Raw genomic sequence first — 24,120 nt, forward strand, 5'->3', positions numbered from 1 at the left:
AAAAAAAAAGTCGGTTCATCAATTCAGTATTATGAGGCATCAAAACCTTCAACTTTTTCTACTATGCTCAACTCAATATCATGAATGAGTTATGAGAGCTACATAAATCATGTGTATTCATCAGTTTTAGAGCCTAACGCATGAATAACGCATCGGCTAATGGGAATTTTTGTATACATTTTGAAAAAACGGTTCAAGTAGTAGTTCCTTGATCACAAAAAGATTTGGTCGGTTTGTCGCTCTAACATTATGTAACGATTTAAGGGTTCAACCATCTCCACTACCTTAACCTCCATTGAATGAATACTATGAACTAAGTCTGCCGGCTGTTCACTTTTACTAGGCTTATGTCAGTATGTCTTTTAAACCAAACAACAGTTAAAACAAGACTTAAACGTTATCTCATAAATAAGTTACACCGACTATCTAAAATAAACGTATCGATTGGTTTTAAGAGCTTCACACATAACTCGTTAAGTAGCGATACACTTTGAAGTTATTGCCTTCAATAAAAAATATATATTTTGTTTTGTACTAATTTCTCCATATACCTCCAACACCCCAAATACAAAACATTCAAAATAAAATAGAGAATATTGTAAAATGGATAGGACTATGCTCAATACAAAAGTTCTGTAGTGTTGTGTTAACTTTTAAAATATATCTTCTCAATTTGTTGATTTTTATTTATCAATAAATTAAGCTTAAATAGTGAGCACTAGATGAACCTAACCAGATCGAGAAGGTGTGAAAGCCATAAAATATAGTCAACAAACTAACAAATTGAAGCTGCGACCAACTCAAACTCCACCGACAGGTGCCCGTCACCGTATGGACAGGTGCCCGTCACCGAACCGAGTAGTACTACGTGGCATGCCCTCATTGGCTACAATGAATTGAATGAGCAAGCCAGACGTCACGACCAGAACCGGGACACCGGAGAGCGACGCAATAATGAAAATAAAAAAACACAAGGGGGGCTTAGAGTGAGATAATCATGACTAGCATTGTAATTAACGGAGGAGATTAAGGCGCTCCGGGCCTTTATATAAACCAAGAGGCAGAGCTTTGCCAGTCAGAGAGAAACAAAGTGAGGCCGAGAGTACACAAAAAAAAAAAAAAAAAAATCAAACAGGAGTGAAAATCAGTGAGAGAGTTTCAGATTTGTGTTGTTGGTTGTTGCTTTCTGTGTTTGAAAAAATCCCCCCCTTCTGTAATTTGAATCCCTTTCTGTTAATCATCTGTGTTTTCTCAAAAGATTAATGGTTTCTTGGGTTTGTCTTTTCAAAGCTTAGAAAATATTGATTTCAAAGAAGCTCAGGTGTTTGCAGAATTGAGATCCATCTTTGTATTTAGTTATTTTTTTTTCTAGTTTAAATTTTTCATTTTCGAGGGTTGTTTTTGATCCCTCTCCCCCAGGAGTATCAAGAGGTTGATTATTTGAAATCTCTTTCGATCTCCCTAATTGGTGACCTGTTGTTCTTTAATTTTATCGAAGAACCGGGTTTGATTTTTTATTTTTAAATTTGAACCAAGTTATTTATTGTTAGTATCATCTTTGAAGAATTTGATTTTGAAGGAATGGCAGCTATGGATTTCTACAGTAGCATACCTCTTCAGTCATCTTCCGATCCTTTCACCGGTGAGCTCATGGAAGCACTTGAACCTTTTATGAAAAGTGCATCTCCACCGCCACCTCTATCTTCTTCTTCTTTTGATTTCAACCCTTCTATCCCAACCCCATCTTCTTCTTATTCTTCTTCTCCCACCCCTTTTCTTCCTTCTACTTCTTCTCCTTCTTCTTCCTACGACTACCTCTCTTTCTCTCCTTCCATCCCTACTCCTCAGCCCGGTTTGTTCCAAGACGGTTGCTCAACCTTTAACATGGGTTTCGAGCAGCAAGGTTCGATCGGGCTGAACCACCTTACTTCTTCCCAGATCCACCAGATCCAGACTCAGTTCCAGTTCCAGAATCAACCCCAGATGGCGTGGCAACAGAGTTATCAACAGCCGCAACCGTCTCATACTCTCAGCTTTCTCAGTCCCAAACCTGTTCCGATGAAGCAGTCTGGTTCCCCGCCCAAGCCCACCAAGCTTTACCGGGGAGTGAGGCAGAGGCACTGGGGGAAATGGGTGGCCGAGATCCGCCTACCCAAGAACCGTACCCGCCTCTGGCTTGGAACTTTCGACACAGCTGAAGAAGCAGCCTTGGCTTACGACAAAGCAGCTTACAAGCTCCGTGGTGACTTTGCCCGCCTCAATTTTCCACATTTGAAGCACACTGGGTCCGTCGTTGGTGGAGAGTTCGGCGAGTACAAGCCTCTGCATTCCTCTGTTGACGCGAAGCTTCAGGCCATTTGCGAAGGCTTGGCTGAGTCGCAGAAACAGGGGAAGGCAGGGAAGCAGGCGGGTGGGGCCAAGAAATCTTCGGCCGCCCGCACGAAGCCGAAATCAACACCAGTGCCGGAACCGGAACCAGAACCGGAGGCTTTGACCGTGAAGGAGGAGACCTCCTCCTTGTCGCCGGTGAGGACGGATAGTGATGGGTCTGCAGGGTCTTCTCCTCTATCGGATCTGACCTTTGCCGACTACTCAGAGTCCTCATCGCCTTGGGAGAACAACGGATCAGAGAGTTACCTGTTGGAGAAGTATCCATCAGAGATTGATTGGGCTTCGATCTTCAATCAAAATTCGAATTAGTCCATTTCGGTTTTATGTAATTGTAATTGGGTATGCTTTAGTTCGTTTGTTCAAACAAGAGTCAGAGTCTTAAGTTCAGCAAGTAATTAGGGGGCTACTGCAATCAAGTTTTTGGCAGTTGCAGGGCCTAATTTAGGGTTTAGTGGATCATTTCGGGTAGTAGTGGTTTATGTTAATATTATGATGTAAATCAACTTCATCATGGTCAGCTGGTTTTTTTCTTGCCAGACCATGAGTGATTGTGTACTTCCTTTTTATGTAATCATCTTATTCTATTCTAGTATGCACTCTTTAGTTGTTCATATATTAAATCCTATTGTCATTTTATCGAGTAGTGTTGATGCATTCTTTTATATTTGTATCCTTTTGTCATTTTATCAAGTAGTGTTGATGCATTCTTTTATGTCTTCGAATCAAATTTGAAGATAAAGATGACGTAGATGATGATCGATGAGTGTTGTGCTCTGTGGTTGAGGTTCGAGTAGTACAGAAATCTGGAAGATATTTGAACACATGTGATGCTGAGTCGAGAGGTTGTCATTCATACATCTTATGGACCCATTTTGGATCAAGATTTTGCGATATTTAGCTGAGGAATCTGGAAAGATTGGGGAGACTTACTATTCTCGTTTCTCAAGTAGTACACTCACGGACCTTCAAACTTGGGTGGCTGCAAATAAATCCATCATTGTCCTTCTGGTTTCACATTAGGAAAGATTCTAGCTCACGAGTGTAACAGATCATACTCAACAAAAACTGTATCGGGTGATCGATAATCAATTAACCTGGATACCTGTATGCAATTAAGATCACGATTCAGAAGCATTCAACATGAGTGTTATTCATAATCAATAGATGAAGCTACTGCTATATCAGGTAAATGGTACCCTATACGTTGTTAGTTGCAGGGATTCTTTCTCTTGTGGTTGAGTGCTGCCAACCTTTCCCCTACCATGTTTTTCTTTTTCCTCTGAGCAAAATGATTCATTGGATTGATGTAGAAGCAATAATCATTTAGGCATGTGTAGGTTATACTCCAATATGAGCACTAGGCAACATGATTTCATCGACTATCCCATGTAATCTGGTAAGGGATGTACACAGAATTTTGATTTCAGACACACTTCATCTCTAATTCACTTGATGCGTTATGAAGCTTCTGCAACTGCTAAATATGTTTCACTGACGAGGCGATCCAAACATATTTTTTTCTGGTAGCTGATAGATGAACTCTAGTCTCTACTGCCTTATGAAGCCTGCATGCTTTCACTTGCAGATTTCATCATTTTCTTTAAGATTTAGATACTTGTAATAATGATGCAATAATGTTAGATGAATTGCTTCAAAAATACAAAAGCTAGGTACTTAATTAGGTTAACAATTTTACTAACTATTAAATCTCTTAATTTGAAAACTCACATTCAACTCCTTCACTAATATCAGATAACTGGATGCACGAAGGAAGAAGGTTCATTTTCAATGACCACAATGGTTTGAATATATCAATAATTTGAATATGTGTTTGTGCACATTATTAAATCTTCTACTGCTAGAAACAAAATAAAGAAAGAAAAGGATTATCATTATACAACTACAATGAAAGAACTGTCCTCTAGTTTCATCTGGAGAAATCTTTATGATTCATAAATCAAGATGACACCAAGTGTCAAGCAGAACTTGGTTACATGATTTGTACGATATACCATATATTATAGATTTAGCCATAGTTGACAATCTCAATGAGTGCTTGAATAAAACTAGTTCATCATGCTTTCATTTCATAATTAAATAGAAGCTACAGGAGGAATATTCTCCCAAAGTTCATAGCTCTGTCACTGAGTACTAATGTGAAGGCAAAATGTTGCTGAATTTTATAGAAAAATTCACATGGAGACTGGAAAATTCACTTCCATTTGAACAGTCTATGGCTCTATGCATGTGCTAAGTGAATTTCTTGTCTCACAAATTAGTCAAATATTTCCAGAATATAAAGAATGGGAGTATTTCAGGTGTGGCCTGGTGATTAGATATGCGTGCACGAAGCAGATGCAATGTTGAAATTCGAAAGCTGAGTTATTAGTTAACTAATCCGTTTAGTAAGACTATGCCTTGCGACGCAGGCCATTGATTGAACCCTACGTTACTAACCCTACGAAAGAGTAATGTGGTGGTGGCGATCAAAGGGACAGTTTCCCAATAAATGATAGGGCAGATTGGCCAAAATATTTGTTCGTATTCTTTGGATGTTCATCTTTATTCTTATTCTTCCTTCCAAGTGTACATAGCCATATTGCATAAGAAAGGCCACAGAAAGAGTCTGAAAGTAGATCCAAAGCCTGTAGGGTATTTGGAATCCATTTGCTACAAAATCAAGAAAGTGGGTTTGATTCTTAAACATTCTTGTATGCACGACGTGTATTTACACGACGCAATCTTAACTGTTCATAACAATTCATATGTTTGACTACCATGTTTCTATAATATTTGCTCTAATCTTGACTATTCATATAAATATACACACCGTATACTAAAGATGTCTCGTCGTTGCTCTTTAAAAACAATGTGCTAATGTTTTGTTTTGTTTCTTGACTTCTTCTGTACATTCCAAAAGCACTTCTGGAAAAAGAAAAAAGACATGTGAAATAGCATAACAGTGCAAAGGGTGTTTTGGAATTTGGATGAATGGAGTAGACATATGTTTGGCATTTTGCTCTTTTCATTAAAGGTGATTTAGATCAGTGAGGCTGAGGCTGTCCTTCTGATGATAAGCTGTGGAAGAATCCCAACAAATTGTGAAAGAAAAGTTCCAATACATGGAGATTTGAGAATAGACTCGCCTTTTCAGTTTTTTCTTCTCCATGGTGCCCACAGGTTTCTTCACTCATTTTGTTTTTGGTGTGAGAGACAAACGTGCCAAAAAGTTGAGAAATTCCAATGTTATCTAGATGAAGCAGCGGCTAAGACTTTCCCATAGCTAAATCAGAGGCCTTATGGCTAATGTGGACTTGATACATATTCCCTGCAAAGCATCAACAAACCGTCCCACACCAGGAACTTTCCGGCCGAAACCAACCTGTGGTGTTTGCAAAACCACTTCCTCAACCCTCAACTATCGTCTTCTTTGGATACGTACGCACCCTCAAAGTTACCATGGTGCCACCTAGAGACTAGAGCTGGTCTTTCAGAATCTACCATGTTCGAGACATTTCAGTACATTGAAACTTTTGTTCAGCAGATAATTTCTGGACTCCGAGTCTCCCACCGACCTTCATTCGATCAAGAAAGTATCTTAGACATCACTTATATTTGTAGACTCGACATGGTGTTGCGTTTTAATAGAGTTCAGAAAATATTTTAAACTTTGGTACTATCCCATTTCAGATAAATTATGAATAAACGACCGTTTAAATGGACGACACTTGTCTAAGTCATTGCCGAGCCCAGTAGCGTAGGTTTGTAACTAAGCAGGGCGTTAAAGTGACTGGTTGCCTATCCTTGCTAGGAGAGGTGCTAGGGTCTTGATTTGTAGCTCACTTCAGTGAGCATTGCTACACACGCCCACCCACGGATCAAGATACTCCTGCATCATCGTGCGACCTAGTATAGGCTTTGTCCTACAATCACTTTTTAACTTGTTATTGTCTCTCTTACCAGCTTAATTTTTTGTTAATCACCTGGTGTGGTAAGATTGGTCGAGTTGTCTAGTATGTAAACCCCATATCTAGAGTTTAAGTACCAACTCTCAACAGTTTGTGGCCAGCAGGTTTGAGGTGACTTTGTGTTTGTGCACATGCGGCGGGAGATTAGTCTACCCTTGCTGGGATACATTTGTAAACCTCAAGATACTCTTGCATCTCATCGTGCGACCTAGCATAGGCTTTGTCCTACAATCACTTTTTGACTTGTTATTGTTTATCCTACCAGCTTAATTTTTTGTTAATCACCTGATGTGGTAAGGTTGGTCGAGTTGTCTAGTATGTAAACCCAATATCTAGAGTTTGAGTACCAACTCCCAACAGTTTGTGGTTAGCAGGTTTGAGGTGACTTCGTGTTTGTGCACATGCGGCGGGAGATTAGTATACCCTTACTAGGATACACTTGTAGATCTCGGTGTGCATATTGACTGGGTTAGTATGTTACTGACTTGCTAACTTAACCGATGCCAAAAAGTTGAGAAATTCCAATGTTATCTAGATGAAGCAGCGGCTAAGACTTTTCCATAGCCAAATGAGAGGCCTAATGGCTAATGTGGACTTGAATCACTTGATACATATTCCATGCAAAGCATCAACAAACCGTCCCACACCGGCAACTTTCCGGCCGAAACCAACCTGTGGTGTTCGCAGAACCACTTCCTCAACCCTCAACTCGTCTTCTTTGGATACGCGCGCACCCTCAAAGTTACCATGGTGTCACCTAGAGGCTAGAGCTGGTCTTTGAGAATCTACCATGTTCGTGACATTCAGTATATTGAACTTTTTGTTTCTATTAGTTTAGTAGATAATCACAACCCGACCTTCCATTCTTTCAAAAAGGTCATGACTTAATCTTAAATGTCACTCATCGTTGTAAGCTCGACATATAAATGCGTTCTAGTGGAGTTAAGAAAACATTGTATACTTTGGTAAGTCTCACATCAGATAAAATATGAATAAACGATAGCTTAAAAGGACAACACTTGTTTAAGTCATTGCCGAGCCCAATAACGTGGGTTTATAACTAAGCAGGGCATTAAAGTGATTGGTTGGCTATCCTTGCTAGGAGAGGTGTTGGCGTCTTGATTTGTAGTTCACTTCGGTGAGCATTGCTATGCACGCCCACCCTCGGGTTAGTAGGAAACCCCATCCTCAATGGGTGGGTAGTAAATCAAACTTTGAATTCAGCAAGAAGGTATTGGGTGCAACACATTTGGTTTGCACCCATGGATCAAGATACTCCTGCATCTCATCATGCGACTTAGCATAGGTTTTGTCCTACAATCACTTTTTGACTTGTTATTGTTTATCCTACCAGCTTAATTTTTTGTTAATTACGTAGTGTGGTAAGGTTTGTCGAGTTTGAGTCCCAACTCCTATCAGTTTGTGGCCAGCAAATTTGAAGTTACTTCGTGTTTGTGCACATGCGGTGGGAGATTAATCTACCCTTACTGGGATACACTCGTAGACCTCAATGCACATACTGACTGGATTAGTATGTTATTGACTTACTAACTTAACCGATGCCATAGCAATCTCCAATTATTTAAAATTTTTGACATGTAGCTCGTATCTTCCAATCCATCATCACCCACCATCGTCCTAACTGTTGCCCCATGAAGTGATGGTATCAAGGAATGCTTGATGACCCTAAGTTATGTCGAGTAAAGCTACGGTAACCCGGAGTCTTTAGAAAAATCCAGAATCTCCTTTGCAGTCATGCTTGCTGTTTCATCCATAACCAAGTCCACCCTATCATGTGTTAGGTTTAGCAAACCTAACATTACACAAGTTTCCAACAAACTCATTGGCATGTTCAACTGGTCACTAGGAATTGGCTGCCATCCCACTCGAATTCAAATTAAGAATTGATAAACTAATCTAAGGGCAAGTTGCCACAAGAAAGCAGGAGTGTAACTCTTGAATTTCAAAAGCAAGGACCGGGCGACATAACCGTTTCCTTCCTTTTAATTTCAGTTTGTTGAATATCCTGCAACAAATGGAAGCCGTACTTTAATCTTTGAAGCATATTCACATCATGACTGCGGTTACAAAACTGTTCTATTGTGGCATTTGGCATCTCTAAATTAAGAAAATTTCATTCTAATCCATATGATCAAACCCATTCATGACAAAACTTTAGTTTGTGGTCATATGATGCCAGCCCAATCCACTTTGATGAATCCATTACATGCTTCCTCGTTTCTATCCCGTCTCTGTCCAGAAGGCCATTGAAAATTACAGCAGCAATTTACGGCAACAGCTCCATTCAACTGAATTTGCCAATTTCCATCTTCTTTTTAATAGCCTTCTGACCATGGTATATAAATGAATCCAATATTCCAGACACGGTAAAAACACCTGAAAAACAACATAGTTTGTGTATCAAAACAATAAGAAAAGAAACACGGATGAACTATTTGACAAGAGATCAAGAATGCATGAGCAATTTGAGACCCACATACCACAAGGATCATAAGTAATTGACAGAAAGGAACCCCTAGAATGTACCATGTTGCCAAGGTTAACAAGTCTTTAAAATGTTCACACAAGGCTAGGAAACTAGGAGATTACTCTACAGCGTAAGAATACTTGGAAGTTAATAATCATTCAGTAATTACCTCCAACAATGGCACACACATTTGTCAAGAAGTGTAAGAATGAAATATGCTCCTCTGTGAAAGTTACCTGGATTAAAAAAAAATAAAAAATTAGCTATGAGACCCAAAAAAGAGAAAAAAGCCCATGCCCAAAAGTGATCTAGATAAGTATCTTGAAATTGATTAAATAATATCCTACGGAATTGGTAAGCAACAAAACCCACCTTTATCGGGGAAAGGTCATAGAAGAAAAACACTCCAGGAAGGAACTGAAGGTTGCCTATTTCTGTACCCCTATAATGTTCAGTGACAGAGAACTGCAAAATCCAATTATGAAGGTATAACGTTATATTCCACCGGCACACAGCAAGTTTCAGAATAGAACCATCTATTATCCTTTTCCGGTTCGAATTTACGCACCTGATTTGACTGGATAGTGTGCCCACTGACATCTGTGTACACAGTAGGAACAACCTGCAAAATGCAAACTAGGAGAATCATCATGCAGTACCAAAGTACCTTGCTTGAATTTCTGAATGTTACTATATACAAACAATGTGCACAACTGTGTAAGGCCAACTTCTAGCTAGAGACTATGCAAGGGGAAAAAGAGAGGCATTCTCCTGTATTTACGATAACTAGAACAAGCATGTGGTGAAAACAGGTACCTTGGCGAAAAAAATAAGAGACGTTGGTCTAGTTTGTTTAAATTTAGTAGAAAACTTATCCAATGACGAGAAAATTTGTTAATCTTGAATTTTTTCCCCCTGTGCTATCTAAAATATATTCTTTGCATGCTTGTAGTGGTTGTGCATATGTACAATCATATCATGCAAAGAACCTGTGATGAGCAGCTTGACATCTTTTATTTTTATTTTGGTGTGGTAGATCTTCCTTCGGTTCTAGCCAAGTATGGCAGCTTGCGGCCATAATAAAGAAAATAGTATATTGTTGTGAATTCAAATTCCTAATGGTATCAATTTTCCTCTAGAGATTGAATTTCAAAAATGCTTGTAAGAAAACAAAAAACCAGACTTGGTACAAACAATAAAAAGAGTTGAGACAATATAATGCACCTTCCATTAGAAAAGGAAAACTGTAACAAATTTTTTGCTGGACTCTGACCTTGATAAAATATTGATACATCCCACTTGGGTTGTCCTGTGTCCAGTGCACCCTGAAGGTTAACAAGCAACGTACACAAGCACATATTAGTATCCAATGTATATGATTAAAATATCCAACACCTAGAGGAATTCAATAAATTGTAGTAAAAAATCTGGAAAGGAAGGAGCATACCCATCAAGAGGATTGACAACACCAGGGAAGTAGTCTCCAAAAGACAATCTGTTGATTGTGTGACTTATCTGTGTCATATAACACAAATTAATTAGATGTAGTCTTTGACAAAGATGGGATTTCAAAAAAACTTAACAAGAAAATGTGATGATTCCATAACATCGTTTTGTAATTTCATTATATATACAGAAATAAAAATTAAAAAAACAACATAACGTCACGGATCATGTCTTACATTAAAGCTATCCTTTTGAAACGCCAGCAAATCATGTACATGAACATTTGATTGTTGAAAGCTTTTCCCAGGTGCAAAATGAAAGTTCCCAGCCACCTTATTGACTTCCAAGAATCCATATATATTGCATCCTTCACCTTCTTCATCTTTAATCCTTTGCATAAATCCTTCTCTTTTGCACTGTCATGCCACAAAAAGAAACATAGATAGTGTTATACATCAAAAATAGCAATTACTATTTGTTTGGGGGGGGGGGGTAGGAAAATACATGTATAGGAACCACCGAGACATGTAAAAAGAAGACAGACTAAGAATGAAATATTGCGGAAGGGGTGGAGTTAAAATACAACTGGCAAGGCCCACTGTTTGCTTGTTGAAAATCGAGAAAAATCCAAGTAATTTCTCCATTGTAATGAGACACAGATAGAATTCACACTATCAAATTTCAGAATTAATGGAAATGAAACTTGATACCACTAGATTTGTCCGATACTGTACACTACCCATTTGTGGGTGCTTTCTCTGGCTACACTACAAACACTGTCCATCAGTACTCAAAAGCTAGCCCATCGATAACTTTGCAAAATATATTAGTAGCTAGAAGGGTCCGACTGCTAGGGAAAGCTAGCCTAATATATTAGATCCAGAGGCTTCAATTTCAAAATATCCAGAGGCTTCAATTTCAAAATATATTATATTTTTGATCTAAGTACCATCTAAAGTCAAAAATCAGAAAGAAAGGGAGAAAAATGAATAAGGTTTCAGATGAAAGGTTTACATGACAAGAAATGAAGGAATTGAGGCAATATATCCAACCAATTGTTCCGGAAATGTTAGAAATCAATTACGACCGACCCAGAAAAATATATCCCATACATATAATTTATACACACAGGCATGACAATTTCAAAGCAATATAAATCTCTTATGGCATTGCTAGTTTGCATTCAAGCCTCAAGCTCACAAACCTGGTCAATCAAATCTGGATTTGAAATGGCCCAACCTTTCTTTCGGTAAGCTTCACGGACCTCTTCACAGTTATTACAGCAGTCCTCATCATTCTGCATTAATTTGAAATGGAAACAAAAAATGTAAGAAACTCATAGCTAAATGGAAACTTTTTCGAGCAAGATGATCACGAATGGACCAAATTTTTGCTTATATTAGCAAAGCCTCTTGACAGCCCCAGCATAAAATTCAAATGAAAACATTTCCACAACTCGAAATGCATAAAGCCTAGGCAGAAATGAAATCCAAAGCTACAGAACAATGCAGTTGGGATGGAAAGATATGACAAGCTTAACTACTAATCAAACACCAACGTACAAAGACATGCCGAGTAACCCTTTCCTCTTTGAAGCAGGATGTAATCAAGTCAGAATAGTTGACTATACAAGCTACATACATATACACAAACGCTGAAAAACATGGAGAGATAATTGAAAGCTGTTTGTTTTGAGTTCTCTATTAATGTTATGGAATTGAATTGGTATAATATATTAAAAACCCTCACTTATTACATATAATAAATGGTCCAAGATACTCTCTTAAAAGCTCCCACTTCCAACAGAACCCTATTTTCACCCACTCAGGAAACTCACTCTTACCTTTGCAGCTCAACTTTCTCTTTCCCACCCCAAACACCCAAACTCCGTCCCATATTTTCTGGCTTAGTGTTAAAAGACAGGATACGATCGGAAAGTATCTCTAGTCATGTGACCATGGCAATACATACACCCAAACTCCGTCCCATTTTTTCTGGCTTACTGTTAAAAGATTGGATACAATTGGATAATAAAATATCTCTAGTTCATGTGACCATGGCAATACATCATAATCAGGACTATTACACAGATATACAGGATGGATTGCTGTCACCTATCTAGTTCAGCAATCGTCGATATACTAGAATAAAGATATACAAAAAGCTTCCATGACTATAATTAACCCAAATGAAGCATAATCCAAACACACATGCTTACCGCTTCAGCACCATAACAGGAACCACAGTATGTCTCGTTGTGCTCAAGTCTGCCACCATGTCTCTGCAAAGGCTTGTCAATCTGTCACAGGAAGATAGAATAAGTACAATGAAAACAACAGAGTCAAAAAAGAAAAGCCTTTTTCGATAATGTCAATCAGCAAACCAAAAGATTATAACTATTCTCAATACATTTGTACTTGCAAAATATAGCAACTTTTGATGTATCTCAATGTATATTATGTAGTCTGAAAATTGTACTTCAAAGCTCAAACATACTAACCTTGGGAGCACCGATTCCATCCGGCCGTGATTCTATAACATTTCCATGGGAATCTATTCTTTTTTTATAATGTCATGTTTCTGCAAGTTAGGTAAGAAACAAATTTCTTAAACGAGTGAAACTTGAATTTAACAAAAATGTAGAATAGCATGAGCTGTGTAGAGACAAGAGATCAATAAGAATTTCATTGTTGCCAAGTAATTTTCAATACGTACTACATCAAGGTGCTGCTCTCCACTGATGTCCATAGCATCAAGACTGAGTATAGAACAAGGAAGCGCAGCAAAAGTTACATCGAACTGCACTTGTAAAAGTCGAAAAATATCGCAATCATTAGCTTAAGTGAACAATCCTAAGGAATCACAATATTAGCAAACTAAACAAACTCGAAGATATCAGATAAACAACATTACATTGATACGCAGGGTTTCTCCTCTCGAAGTATCCACCACAAGCTTCGTTTCCGTCACCGCATGTAGATATAATTCTGCTCCCACGCCACATAACTCAGATTATCAATCAACAACTTTTCGAAACAAAGAATACACAATCGTCTCCGTATCGAAAAAATGCACTAGAAATTCAAAATTGACAATACTCGACAATTGAAAACCCTAGAATCGAACAGATCTTGAATGAAAGCACAAAATCAAAAACGTACGGAGCTCGGAGAGGAAGAGGAGGAGCATAACGACGGAGGAGGCGAGGGTGATGACGCCGCCGGAGAGGGTACGGCTGTAGAAATCTTCGTTGATTTTGGGATAGGCGTCCAAATTCCGGAGCTTGCTCATCATATTCTCCATGGTCTCTGCTATACCCTAACAATCGAGCTTGCGATCTTGTTGTTCTCGATCTAAGAAAACCTAATGAAATCTAATTGAAATTGAAATTGAAAATGAAAATAAAACTAAGGGATAGAGAGCCCCGTTGAAATTGAAAGAGAAAGGGAGAGACCTACTGGGATTTTATTATTGAGAGGGGAAAATTTGACGAACGGGGCGTCTCAAGTTTTGGCCTTCCTTTTGGTTTGGTTTGGTGTGAGAGAGAAGCCTTGGTTTTTGTTTTTATTTTTGGTTGAACAAACTTTCAAGGCCTACTTGTGTTTTTTTTTCAGAAAGATTTAATTCTGTCTTTTGACACTTTGTATGTATCGTTTAATATTTTCCTTTTTTGTCTTGCCGAAACCGTAGTCTATAGCAAGAATGTACAAATTAGGGTGGAAAAACGGTTTTAGATTGTCTGATCTCAATTTGTGTTGCAGTGTTCGGTGAACTTTTGGTAGTGTACATAAACTAGTTAATAACTTTTAAACGTGACTCGAACACGATATAAAATTAACATTTAACTATAAAGAAAACAAACATATCAAAGAAAAAGTTTTAATAATGATATGTTTATTAACCTCTTGGAAGGCTGGAATGAAATTAAGAGTGACGGAATTGATTCTTGGACGAGTGAATTTCGGCATTTACTAACATGTCAAGGTATTAGAATGGAGGGTTCCACTTGCTTATCAGACATAATTATAAAATTTCCAAATTATCCAATCCTAAATAATTACAAACATTATAGCTTCCTTTCTTGTAGAGGTATTTTAGTAATCAAACTACTTTTAGTTCTGATTCCATATAGTAACAACATTTATTGGTATTAGTTTCATTCATGTTTTGATTCATTATGATAAGTGAACAGTAAAATGAAATGAAATAATCTCATACCGATTCTTGTTGATACCGATTCTTGATAATTTTCATTATAAGTTAGTAAACATGTCCTAAGAGTTGTAAACTGGGTTAGATAGAACATACAATTCAAAACATCCACAGTAGTGCAATACTGGTATTTGATGAAACATTTGCAAATTTGGGTTCTCGAGATGTTCAACCTAGCTTACAAAGTAGTGTTGATAATCACATGTCAGGACGTCTTCATTCAAGAAAAACAAATTTTCTCACAAGGTGATTGGAACTTTGGAAGAATGAAATTCCCATTGGGAGTAGTCTAGCTCTATGTACGGCATGAGAGCAATTGCGTTCGTCTTGGCATGATGAGGCTGGGGGAACTTTGGAAGATGCGAGTCATCTTCAAACTCTAGTACCAAATACTCATCACGTTAAATATCAAAGGCCAAAGTTTTTTCAAACTAGTTTGCAAATGCTTGTAGCGCTAAACTGTGCATCTCAACTTTTGATTCAATTGGATCGAATTTATCCTCTACAAGCTTTGCTATTGCTTTCTGAATTTCTTCTTCTCTTTAAGGGGCGCCGGCTTGGCTTCATGCCACCATTTTCATCTCTTTTTTGTTTGATAAGTTGATTTTGATTTTTAGCTTACAGAAAAAGAACCATCAGTTTCAGTTGTATTCTCCTGTCCAAAATAGTAACCCATAAGAAGGTAGCTGAACCGCTGAAATCCAAATCTTTTAGAAAAATACCCTAACTATTTCTCATTCAGAAAAAAAAGAAATAAACAATCCAGATAAAAATTCCTATGTTCTCAGTAAAAAGAAAAAATCAAAAGGAATCCTTCACTACAATAAGTCTGGTTTTGCCCTCAGATGGCTCATCTATCCTGACTCTTTTCAAAAAGCAATGACTTCAATAAAAGAAAGGAACTAGCTAGGAGATCAATGAAGTGCCAGCTGCAACTAGGAGATCGCCTCTCTCAGTTTTGACAAGACCTGATGAGAATTGATAGTAGTATTCATATCATCATACCAAACACGTACAGTAGTATAGCTAGGAACTAAACTTCAATTTCAACTTAAGAAGTTAGGCCTCCAGTTTGAAGAACTAGACAACATAAGCATCAATACTTGAAATTACATAAGCTAAAAAACAAATAGAAGACTAAATCTTGCAAGCAAAACAATGCATTGTCATGACTTGAAGAAAAATCTTGGTCTTTTTCTGTCAAAAAATGAATAATGATTGGCATTATCTATCAGGTTATTGGCCCCCAGGTTTCTGAATTTGCAACCCCAGATACCTATATTTACTTGCATGATTAGTCTAACTGAAAATTTACAGAAGCCACAAAGCAAACATTTTTTTTTGAAAACTTTTTATTAAATAACTCACACACCCTACATATGTCAATGAGGTTTGATCCCATGACGTCAAAGTTGTTAGTTAACCACCTTAACTAACCACGCCACGGCTCACCGACAGCCACAAAGCAAACATGATATTGTCATGCAATCAATAGTTTCATTTGACTTGGTTCATTGCTTCACAAAAGACTTCATCTTTTGTGCAATGATGAGAATCTTCAGAAGGAATTCTTGAATGAAATAAGGGCGCTAACTGAGATTCGACACCGAAACATTGTGAAGCTCTATGGTTTCTGTTCACATAAGCAAAACTCTTTTTTGGTGTATGAGTATCTAGAAAGAGATAGCTTGGCCAGTATGTTGAGCAAAGATGATAAAGCTCCTTGGAGTGGAGTAAAAGAGTGAATATTGTGAAAGGTGTGGCTCATGCATTGTGTTACATGCACCACAATTGCTTGCCACCAATTGTCCTTCGTGACATATCGAGCAAGAACATACTGCTCGACTCTGAATATGAGGCCTCTGTTTCAGACTTCGGCACAGCCAAGTTCTTAATCCCAGACTCAGTTAATTGGACTGCCATTGCAGGCACACATGGATATGTGGCACCAGGTAAGCTTGTTGTTCTATATTCTTATAGTTTTACACCTTCTTATGCTTTCTTTTTAGGCATATCCTTGCATACTCAATGAAATGAATCTTTTATGTAATTTTTCTTTTTACATCATTCTGTTTTAAAACCCTACTCTTTTTCCTTCGTTTAGTACGTGTGTGTTATAGTCAATAAATTTCCCTTCATTACGAGTTTTTATCTGAGCATGCAGAGCTTGCTTACACGATGGAAGTGAAAGAGAAATGAGATATTTATAGCTTTGGAGTGGTGACACTGGAAATGGTCATGGGAAGGCAGTTCTCTCATCTTTATCCTCGTCATCTATCTCATCATCAGCTGCATTACCATCCCATCAAATGCCAGTTGAGGACATTTTGGATCAGCGTATTTCCTCTCCTACACAGGGAGTTGCAGGAGAAGTTGTCTCTCTTGTGAAGGTAGCATTTGCATGCTTGAATTCCAGTCCTCAATCTCGTCCAACAATGAAGCAAGTTTCTGAACACATCTCAACTTGAAGACTGCATTTATCAGATCCACTTGCTATGATAACATGTGGTGAATTGCTTGCTTCTAATGGTTTGACTACCTGAAGGATTGTGAATCAAGAATGTGCTTCTGTCTTGTGTGTAATTCCGTCCATGGTGTGAACATCTTTTCTTTAGTGGAAAGAAAGATATTAAACAATTATTTTCTTAATGTATTTTTACATTATATACTGGTGTGAGGGCTCAGTTATAATAAAAATGCAAGGATTTTCCTTCTGTATATGATCTGCTAGTTTGCAAGTATAATCTGTGTGTTCTGTTTTAGATAGACGAACTTTGGTTTACAGGAATTGGGACTCTTGCAGCTTATAGTAGATGTTAAGTTCCTTGACAGAATCTGTTATCTTGTAGTCCCTCAGTTCGGATTCTATGTCTCAAAATTTTACTAATGTAAATAGTTGTTTCAAAATTAAAAGATGAATGAGGATGTAAATAACTGTACTAAATTGATACGATAACAATAAAGTAACAGAAATAATTAAGGGGAATTTTCATATACACCCAATTTTGAAGAGTGGTTTTAAATAAAACCCACCTAATATTCCTATCTGATAGACATTTAAAATGTATCAACTATGATAAATATTATGTCATATTTTTTCTAAATTTTACACAATTGCCACCATTCAACTATAACATATTAATATAATAAATAAGCTTAATTGATGTTGTCTTAAATACCTTGATTATGAGTTTTTCTTCTAACACTAACATTTTTCAATCAATTTGCAAGAATCATGTAGTTTTCTTTATTTTTATGAAAAAATCTAGATTAAAGGAATTCATTATCTAATCTATACATAAGATAAAATATAATATGAATAAGATATTTGATCTAAACCTTAAACCCTGTACCCTATACCCTAAACCCTAAACCCTAAACCCTATACCCTGAACCTTTACCCTAACTCTATACCCTAACCCTATACCATAACCCTATACCCTAAACCCAATTTTGGGTTTCTTCTTTTTAGGTATATTATTATATTATGTCCTACTTAATAGGTATATTAGAAACGTAAGTAGTAGAGAGTAAAATATTCTCTCAATTAGGATGAGAAATGATATAATAATATACCTAAAAAGAAGAAAATTAATCAAAGAACAAGAACGTGTACCTTACAATTAGACATTTTTATACTATATAGAGAGACACCAAATGTGAGCTTAGGAATGAAAAGTATAATATCCTAATACAAATGACATAGCATATATATATATATATATATATATATATAAACTCAAGTTAGTAATAACAAGGTAAGAAATTAAAGAATGTAATTGATTATGACAAAGTTAAATCCAACTAAATTTTAGCTAGTATTTGAGTTTCAAATTGATGCTAAAATTGAGAAATATACTAAATTTAGCTTTCTACTATCTGAAGGGCAAATTAGAGAAACCGAAAAATGAATAAAACTATTAATTATAGAGATTTGCTCTATATGGTATGTTTGCTTATGTGGAGTAGGTGTAAAATAAAAGAAAAATATGTATGGATTTATCTTAAAAGTGGTCTAGTATTTTGAGTTTTTATCTAATTTTCTCAATAATTAAATTAGAGAAGGATTGGAAAAGCGAACCTCAGTTGCAATTCAATGGAGTAGCATTTCTCAAAGAGGCTAGGAGGCAAGTTTGAACCATCAATTACATTTGAGCAACACATTTAAACAACTGCCAAGGAACTAAATGAATGAGAAACTAGAACAGTGTTGCATGTTCTTCGTCACTTTGAAGGATGAGGCGTTAAAACCTTCAAAATATCAGTATTTTGAGAAAAAAAAAAATTCTGTAACAAAGCAGGTGACTTTAATTACAAGATCAACAACGAACGACATCCAAAGAACAATCAAGAGTCAAAACAGTTGATAGTGTGCACTTCCCTCTCATGATCACTATTATGACCGGAGAAAAATATTTAAATACTAGAAGTCTAGAAAGAAGGAGCCATCTCAGCTCACTTCCATGTATCATTTTCAATTCAATAAATGAAATGAGAAAAACTAGAAATTTAATCTGACTTTGGAGATAAAAGACACAAACTTCTATTCCGAAGTCTTCTGCAAACTATCTTACAGTTAAGAGAGAAAACTGAAAGACACAGACATTGGAATGACTTTCTAAGTCTGAACAGCAGCTTCTAATTAGTGCAGTAGCTGGTATAAGTTCAATGTTCTACACTCAAACAAAATTCATGAGATCTTTTAAACAAGAAAGAAAAAGAACACCATGAGATTTTCATCTTGTTATGATAAAGTATGTCTCATAGCATATTGCCTGATACTGTATCTTCATCTCGTTCAATCACCCAACCATGTAGCTTTTGCTTCCAGAGAAGCAGAGGCACTTCTCAAATGGAAAGCCAGCCTTATGAACCAACCCGTGAACAATCTCATCTCTTGGAGTTACCTTCCCAGCAATAACAAGGCAAATGCAAGTTCATGCTTTTGGGCCGGTATTTCATGCAACACTGGTGGAAGTGTCAGCAGGATAAACCTTACCAGTTCTGGTATACAAGGTACGCTACGAGAGTTTTCATTCTTGTCCTTCCCTAATCTCGAATATCTTGACTTGAGCATGAATAAACTCTTTGATGCCATCCCACCTCAAATCAGTTTCCTCTCCAAACTCGTCTATCTTGATCTTTCTAATAACCAACTAAACAGTTCAATCCCAACATCTCTAGGTAATATGACAAACCTTACCAACCTCTATCTCGGTGTAAATGAACTTACCGGAACTATTCCTACATATATAGGGAACCTAAAATCTCTTTTGGCTCTAGGATTGAGTGATAATCAACTCAATGGTTCAATTCCAAAAATACTAGGCAATCTGACAAGCCTTACAAATCTCTATCTTGGAGTGAACAAACTTTCTAGCACTATCCCTTCTGAACTAGGAAACCTGAAGTCTCTTGTGGAATTAGGCCTGCCAAATAACAATCTTTCAGGTTCAATCCCCACTTCCTTGGGAAACCTGAGCAATTTGGAATTCTTAAGCCTTTCTGCCAACCACCTTTCCGGCTCAATCTCCCAAGAATTAGGAAATCTGACAAAATTGACTAACTTGCAATTGGGTGATAATCAATTTGTTGGTTATCTGCCCCAAAACCTGTGCGAAGGTGGACCACTCACATTCGTTTCTATCAGAGACAACTATTTTATTGGCCGAATCCCCAAAAGCTTGAAAGCATGCAAGAGCTTAAGAAGATTCAATCTTGATGGGAACCAATTGACAGGCAATATTTCTCAAGACTTGGGCGTGTTTCCAAATCTTGTTTATATAGATTTCAGTCACAACAAGTTCTACGGTGAAATCTCGCATAACTGGGGACAATGCCTGCAGTTAACAACACTACTAATGGCGGGAAACAGCCTAACCGGTAGTATACCTTCTGAGGTCGGAAATGCAACCCAAATTCAAGAACTGGATTTTTCTTCAAATCGTTTAGTTGGGACAATTCCAGAGGCCATTGGGAGATTGACATTTTTGCTGAAGCTGATGTTGAATGACAACCAACTATCAGGTAGTATACCATTAGAATTAGGATCCTTTGCAAGTCTAGAATACCTTGATCTGTCTTCTAACAAACTAAATGAATCAGTTCCAAGCATTGTAGGAAACTTTCTCAAATTAACCTACTTGAATTTGAGCAACAATGAGTTCGGACAAGGAATCCCATTCCAGTTGGGGAAATTAGAGCATGTGTCCCAGCTAGATTTAAGCCATAATTCACTTAAAGGTAAGATACCGTCAGAAATGAGCAGTATGGAGAGTTTGGAGATCCTCAGCCTTTCCCACAACAATCTTTCTGGTCTCATTCCAACAAGTTTTGGAGGCATGCGCGGATTATCCTATGTTGACATATCTTACAATGACTTGGAAGGTCCTCTTCCCAACAACAAAGCATTTGAAAATGCTCCGCGAGAGGCATTACAAGGGAATAAAGGATTGTGTGGCAATGTTCCGGTTTTGCAACCCTGCAATAAAAGTAGCTCAAAGAAGGACCACGGATTGATATTTCTAACTACCATCCCATTTCTAGGAGCACTTGCACTTCTATTTGTTATCTTTGTATTTGCTTTTCTAGCAAAAAGAAAAAAGCAGGATCAACGTATGGAACAAAACAACAAGCATGACGAGATTTCTCTTTCAGTATTAAATTTTGATGGCAAGTTGATGCATGAGGAAATCATAAAGGCAACAGAAGATTTTGATCCCATGTATTGTATTGGGAAGGGAGGACATGGAAGCGTCTACATAGCAAATTTGTCATCTGCTAACAGAGTGGTGGCTGTGAAGAAACTTCATCCGCTATGCAGTAATGAGAAAAGTCATTAGAAGGAATTCTTGAATGAAATAAGGGCACTAACTGATATACAACACCGAAACATTGTCAAGCTTCTAGGTTTTTGTTCGCATCAACGACACTCATTTTTGGTGTACGAATATCTAGAAAGAGGTAGCTTGGCCACCCTGCTGAGCAAAGATGATGAAGTGAAGGAACTGGGGTGGGGTAAAAGGGTGAAAATTGTGAAAGGTGTAGTTCATGCCTTGTCTTATATGCACCATGACTGCTTGCCACCAATTGTGCATCGTGACATATCAAGCAAGAACATATTGCTCGACTCTGAATACGAGGCTTGTGTCTCAGACTTCGGCACTGCAAAGTACTTAAACCCAGACTCGGCTAATTGGACTGCCCTTGCAGGCACATATGGCTATGTGGCACCAGGTAATATTAATCTCTATCTGTCTTTTATACTGATAAACCAATCAGAAAATTGAACATGTACAATTGTAATTAAATATCTATTACTAAGAAGATATCAAGTGAGGTTAATGTGTAGAAGAAAGATTCTTATACTAAAGAAGACTAAAATCTGTCTATAGACTTATGAGTTACAATAAGATAATGCATAAAAAAAACTTCGTGCATTGGACGATACTAACTGAAATATCAAATTAAATAGTTTAGAAGCTTGTGGATACGTAGGCAACTCAGTTGGTTTTATACTTTTATTGTGTGTTCAAGAAGGTTGTTTTACCCCCAAAATGTTCTGAACATTTAAGTTAATGATTTGGTTAGGTTTATGGCTTATGTCAGTTATGTGTAAGCTTTCATTCAATAGTTCTATCTATGTACTAGTCCTGGCCTTCCTAAGAGTTTAAATTTGGAGAGCAGAGCTTGCTTACACTATGGAAGTGAACGAAAAATGCGATGTTTATAGCTTTGGGGTGGTGACATTGGAAATAGTCATGGGAAGGCATCCAGGAAATTTTCTCTCATCTTTATCATCGTCATCAGCTGCATTACCGGCCCATCAAATGCCAACTCTGGATGTTTTGGACCAACGCATTTCCCCTCCCACACATGAAGAGGCAGTGGAGGTGCTGTCTATTGTGAAGACAGCATTAGCATGCTTAAATTCCAGTCCACAATCTCGTCCAACAATGAAGCAAGTTTCTCAACACCTCTCAACTCGAAGATTGAATTTGTCAAACCCTATAGCTATGATAAAATGTGGGGAATTTCTTGCTCTTCAACGTCTGGCTATTTGATGAATTTTGAATCAAGAATGTGCTTCTATCTTATACCTATTTCCCTATTTTGAATTGCTTGCTCTCATTGCCATACTTCCTGAGAGGCTGGGAGTATGGAATGGGTTACTTCAGCAATAAGACCTATTTATCAAATGTTTACTTACTGTAATAAGACATGCAATTATGCAAGGATATACTTTGTTAATTGATGGTCTGATGTTTACAAATTACAATTTATGTGTTATGTTCTGTTTTAGGGCCATCACACTTCTATGTTGGAAATGGGAGATATGTTTTGAACATTAATCTGATGAAAAAACCGTACCAAATCACTTTTATGAGCTTTTTTGAGCAGATTTGGCTATGATGAAATAATAGTACTAATCTCGCCACGTACATCCAAGATAAAGACCATATATGCATGCCAAACTAGCTAGTATGCACCAATAAAAGAAGACGAAAAAAGGGGCAAAACTGGACTGAAATGAAGAGTAGCCAAATTCCATCAAGAGTTCAATGAAATTAAACAGCCAGACGAGAATTTGATGATCATGTCTAATACATATCTACATACCTCAGACTCATCTTTCCTTTATGTATTTTGTTCTAGACATAACAGAGTCATATATATGTGAAATTTGGATTTATCTCTACATTTGAAAGATGAAGATATTGCTTTGCACAAATTGTTCATTAAAGGAAAACCAAGGTAGAATCAAGGGCTTAAGGCCATGCATGGCAATTTCTCATTTTCTTCTAAAACTTAGGCTTCTCACTTCTCACTTTCTCATTTATCATTTATCTCTACATTTGAAAGATGAAGATATTGCTTCACTGATCTCAGGCTTCTCACTTCTCAGCATCTCTTCTCTTCTCTCATTCTCTCTTCCTCTCACTGTCAGTGTCTCACATCGACTCGCGGCCTCCAAGCCCTCCAGTCCTCCACCGTTTACCTCCGTTAAGCCCTCCGTGAGTCCTCTTTCTCACTTTAATAGATCTGCTTCTCCTTACTCAAGAGTCAAGAGTCAAGCTGGAAGTGTTTGATTGGGTTTTTAGGCTGTATTGAATTGTTGTTAGTTGTTACTGTTATTATAATTGTTTGGAATTTGATGTGTATGAATACAATTTGTTGAAATTTAGAGTGTTGAATCGAGTTAGGGACTTAGGGATACGATTTCTAAGTTTTCTGTTGATTGATTTTGGAGGCTAAGCATCATAGATGCAGGGAATTATGGTTTAAGGTTGTGTGAATAAACTTAGAAGCAAAATGGGAGATGAGTATCTTGGTGATTGTATGGTCTTTCACATTGAGAAAGAGTATGTTGAATCTGTTACTAATGAGGAGGTGGTTAAAGAGTTTGAAGTTTCATCAACTCGTAGAGTTAGATTTAGTTAGTTTATGTTACAATATTGTATTACATTGCACGTTTATTTTAATAATTTAGTTTCTACTGTAATTTTGCATATATATTGGAGGGGTAAAGGCTCATTATGTCCCCCGGCTAGGTGTATCATTTTCTTTCAATTAATAAATTACTTTCGCACCGTCGAGATTCTCTATTTTTTTTTT

General features: G+C 37.2%; 1 protein-coding gene and 2 pseudogenes across 2 annotated transcripts; 2 read left to right on the forward strand and 1 right to left on the reverse strand.

Annotated features, from left to right (window-relative positions):
* Nucleotides 1-1,086: 1,086 nt before the first annotated feature.
* LOC101313895 (ethylene-responsive transcription factor RAP2-4-like) lies at nucleotides 1,087-3,218 on the forward strand. The gene has a single exon (XM_004299583.1). The coding sequence runs from the start codon at nucleotides 1,582-1,584 to the stop codon at nucleotides 2,698-2,700; it is 1,119 nt and encodes a 372-aa protein (XP_004299631.1). The 5' UTR covers nucleotides 1,087-1,581; the 3' UTR covers nucleotides 2,701-3,218.
* A 5,659-nt stretch (nucleotides 3,219-8,877) lies between these two features.
* Nucleotides 8,878-13,839, reverse strand: LOC101308464 (annotated as a pseudogene). Its single transcript, XR_184662.1, has 12 exons — nucleotides 13,455-13,839; nucleotides 13,207-13,280; nucleotides 13,009-13,092; nucleotides 12,794-12,873; nucleotides 12,512-12,592; nucleotides 11,498-11,590; nucleotides 10,530-10,709; nucleotides 10,295-10,362; nucleotides 10,121-10,172; nucleotides 9,416-9,469; nucleotides 9,220-9,312; nucleotides 8,878-9,083 (listed from the first exon to the last, which is right to left on the reverse strand). The product of XR_184662.1 is annotated as an endoplasmic reticulum-Golgi intermediate compartment protein 3-like (transcript).
* A 2,446-nt stretch (nucleotides 13,840-16,285) lies between these two features.
* LOC101290871 lies at nucleotides 16,286-22,568 on the forward strand (annotated as a pseudogene).
* The last annotated feature ends 1,552 nt before the right edge of the window (nucleotides 22,569-24,120 follow it).

Source organism: Fragaria vesca, linkage group LG5 (assembly GCF_000184155.1).
Source record: "Fragaria vesca subsp. vesca linkage group LG5, FraVesHawaii_1.0, whole genome shotgun sequence".
Classification (NCBI taxonomy): Eukaryota; Viridiplantae; Streptophyta; class Magnoliopsida; order Rosales; family Rosaceae; genus Fragaria; species Fragaria vesca.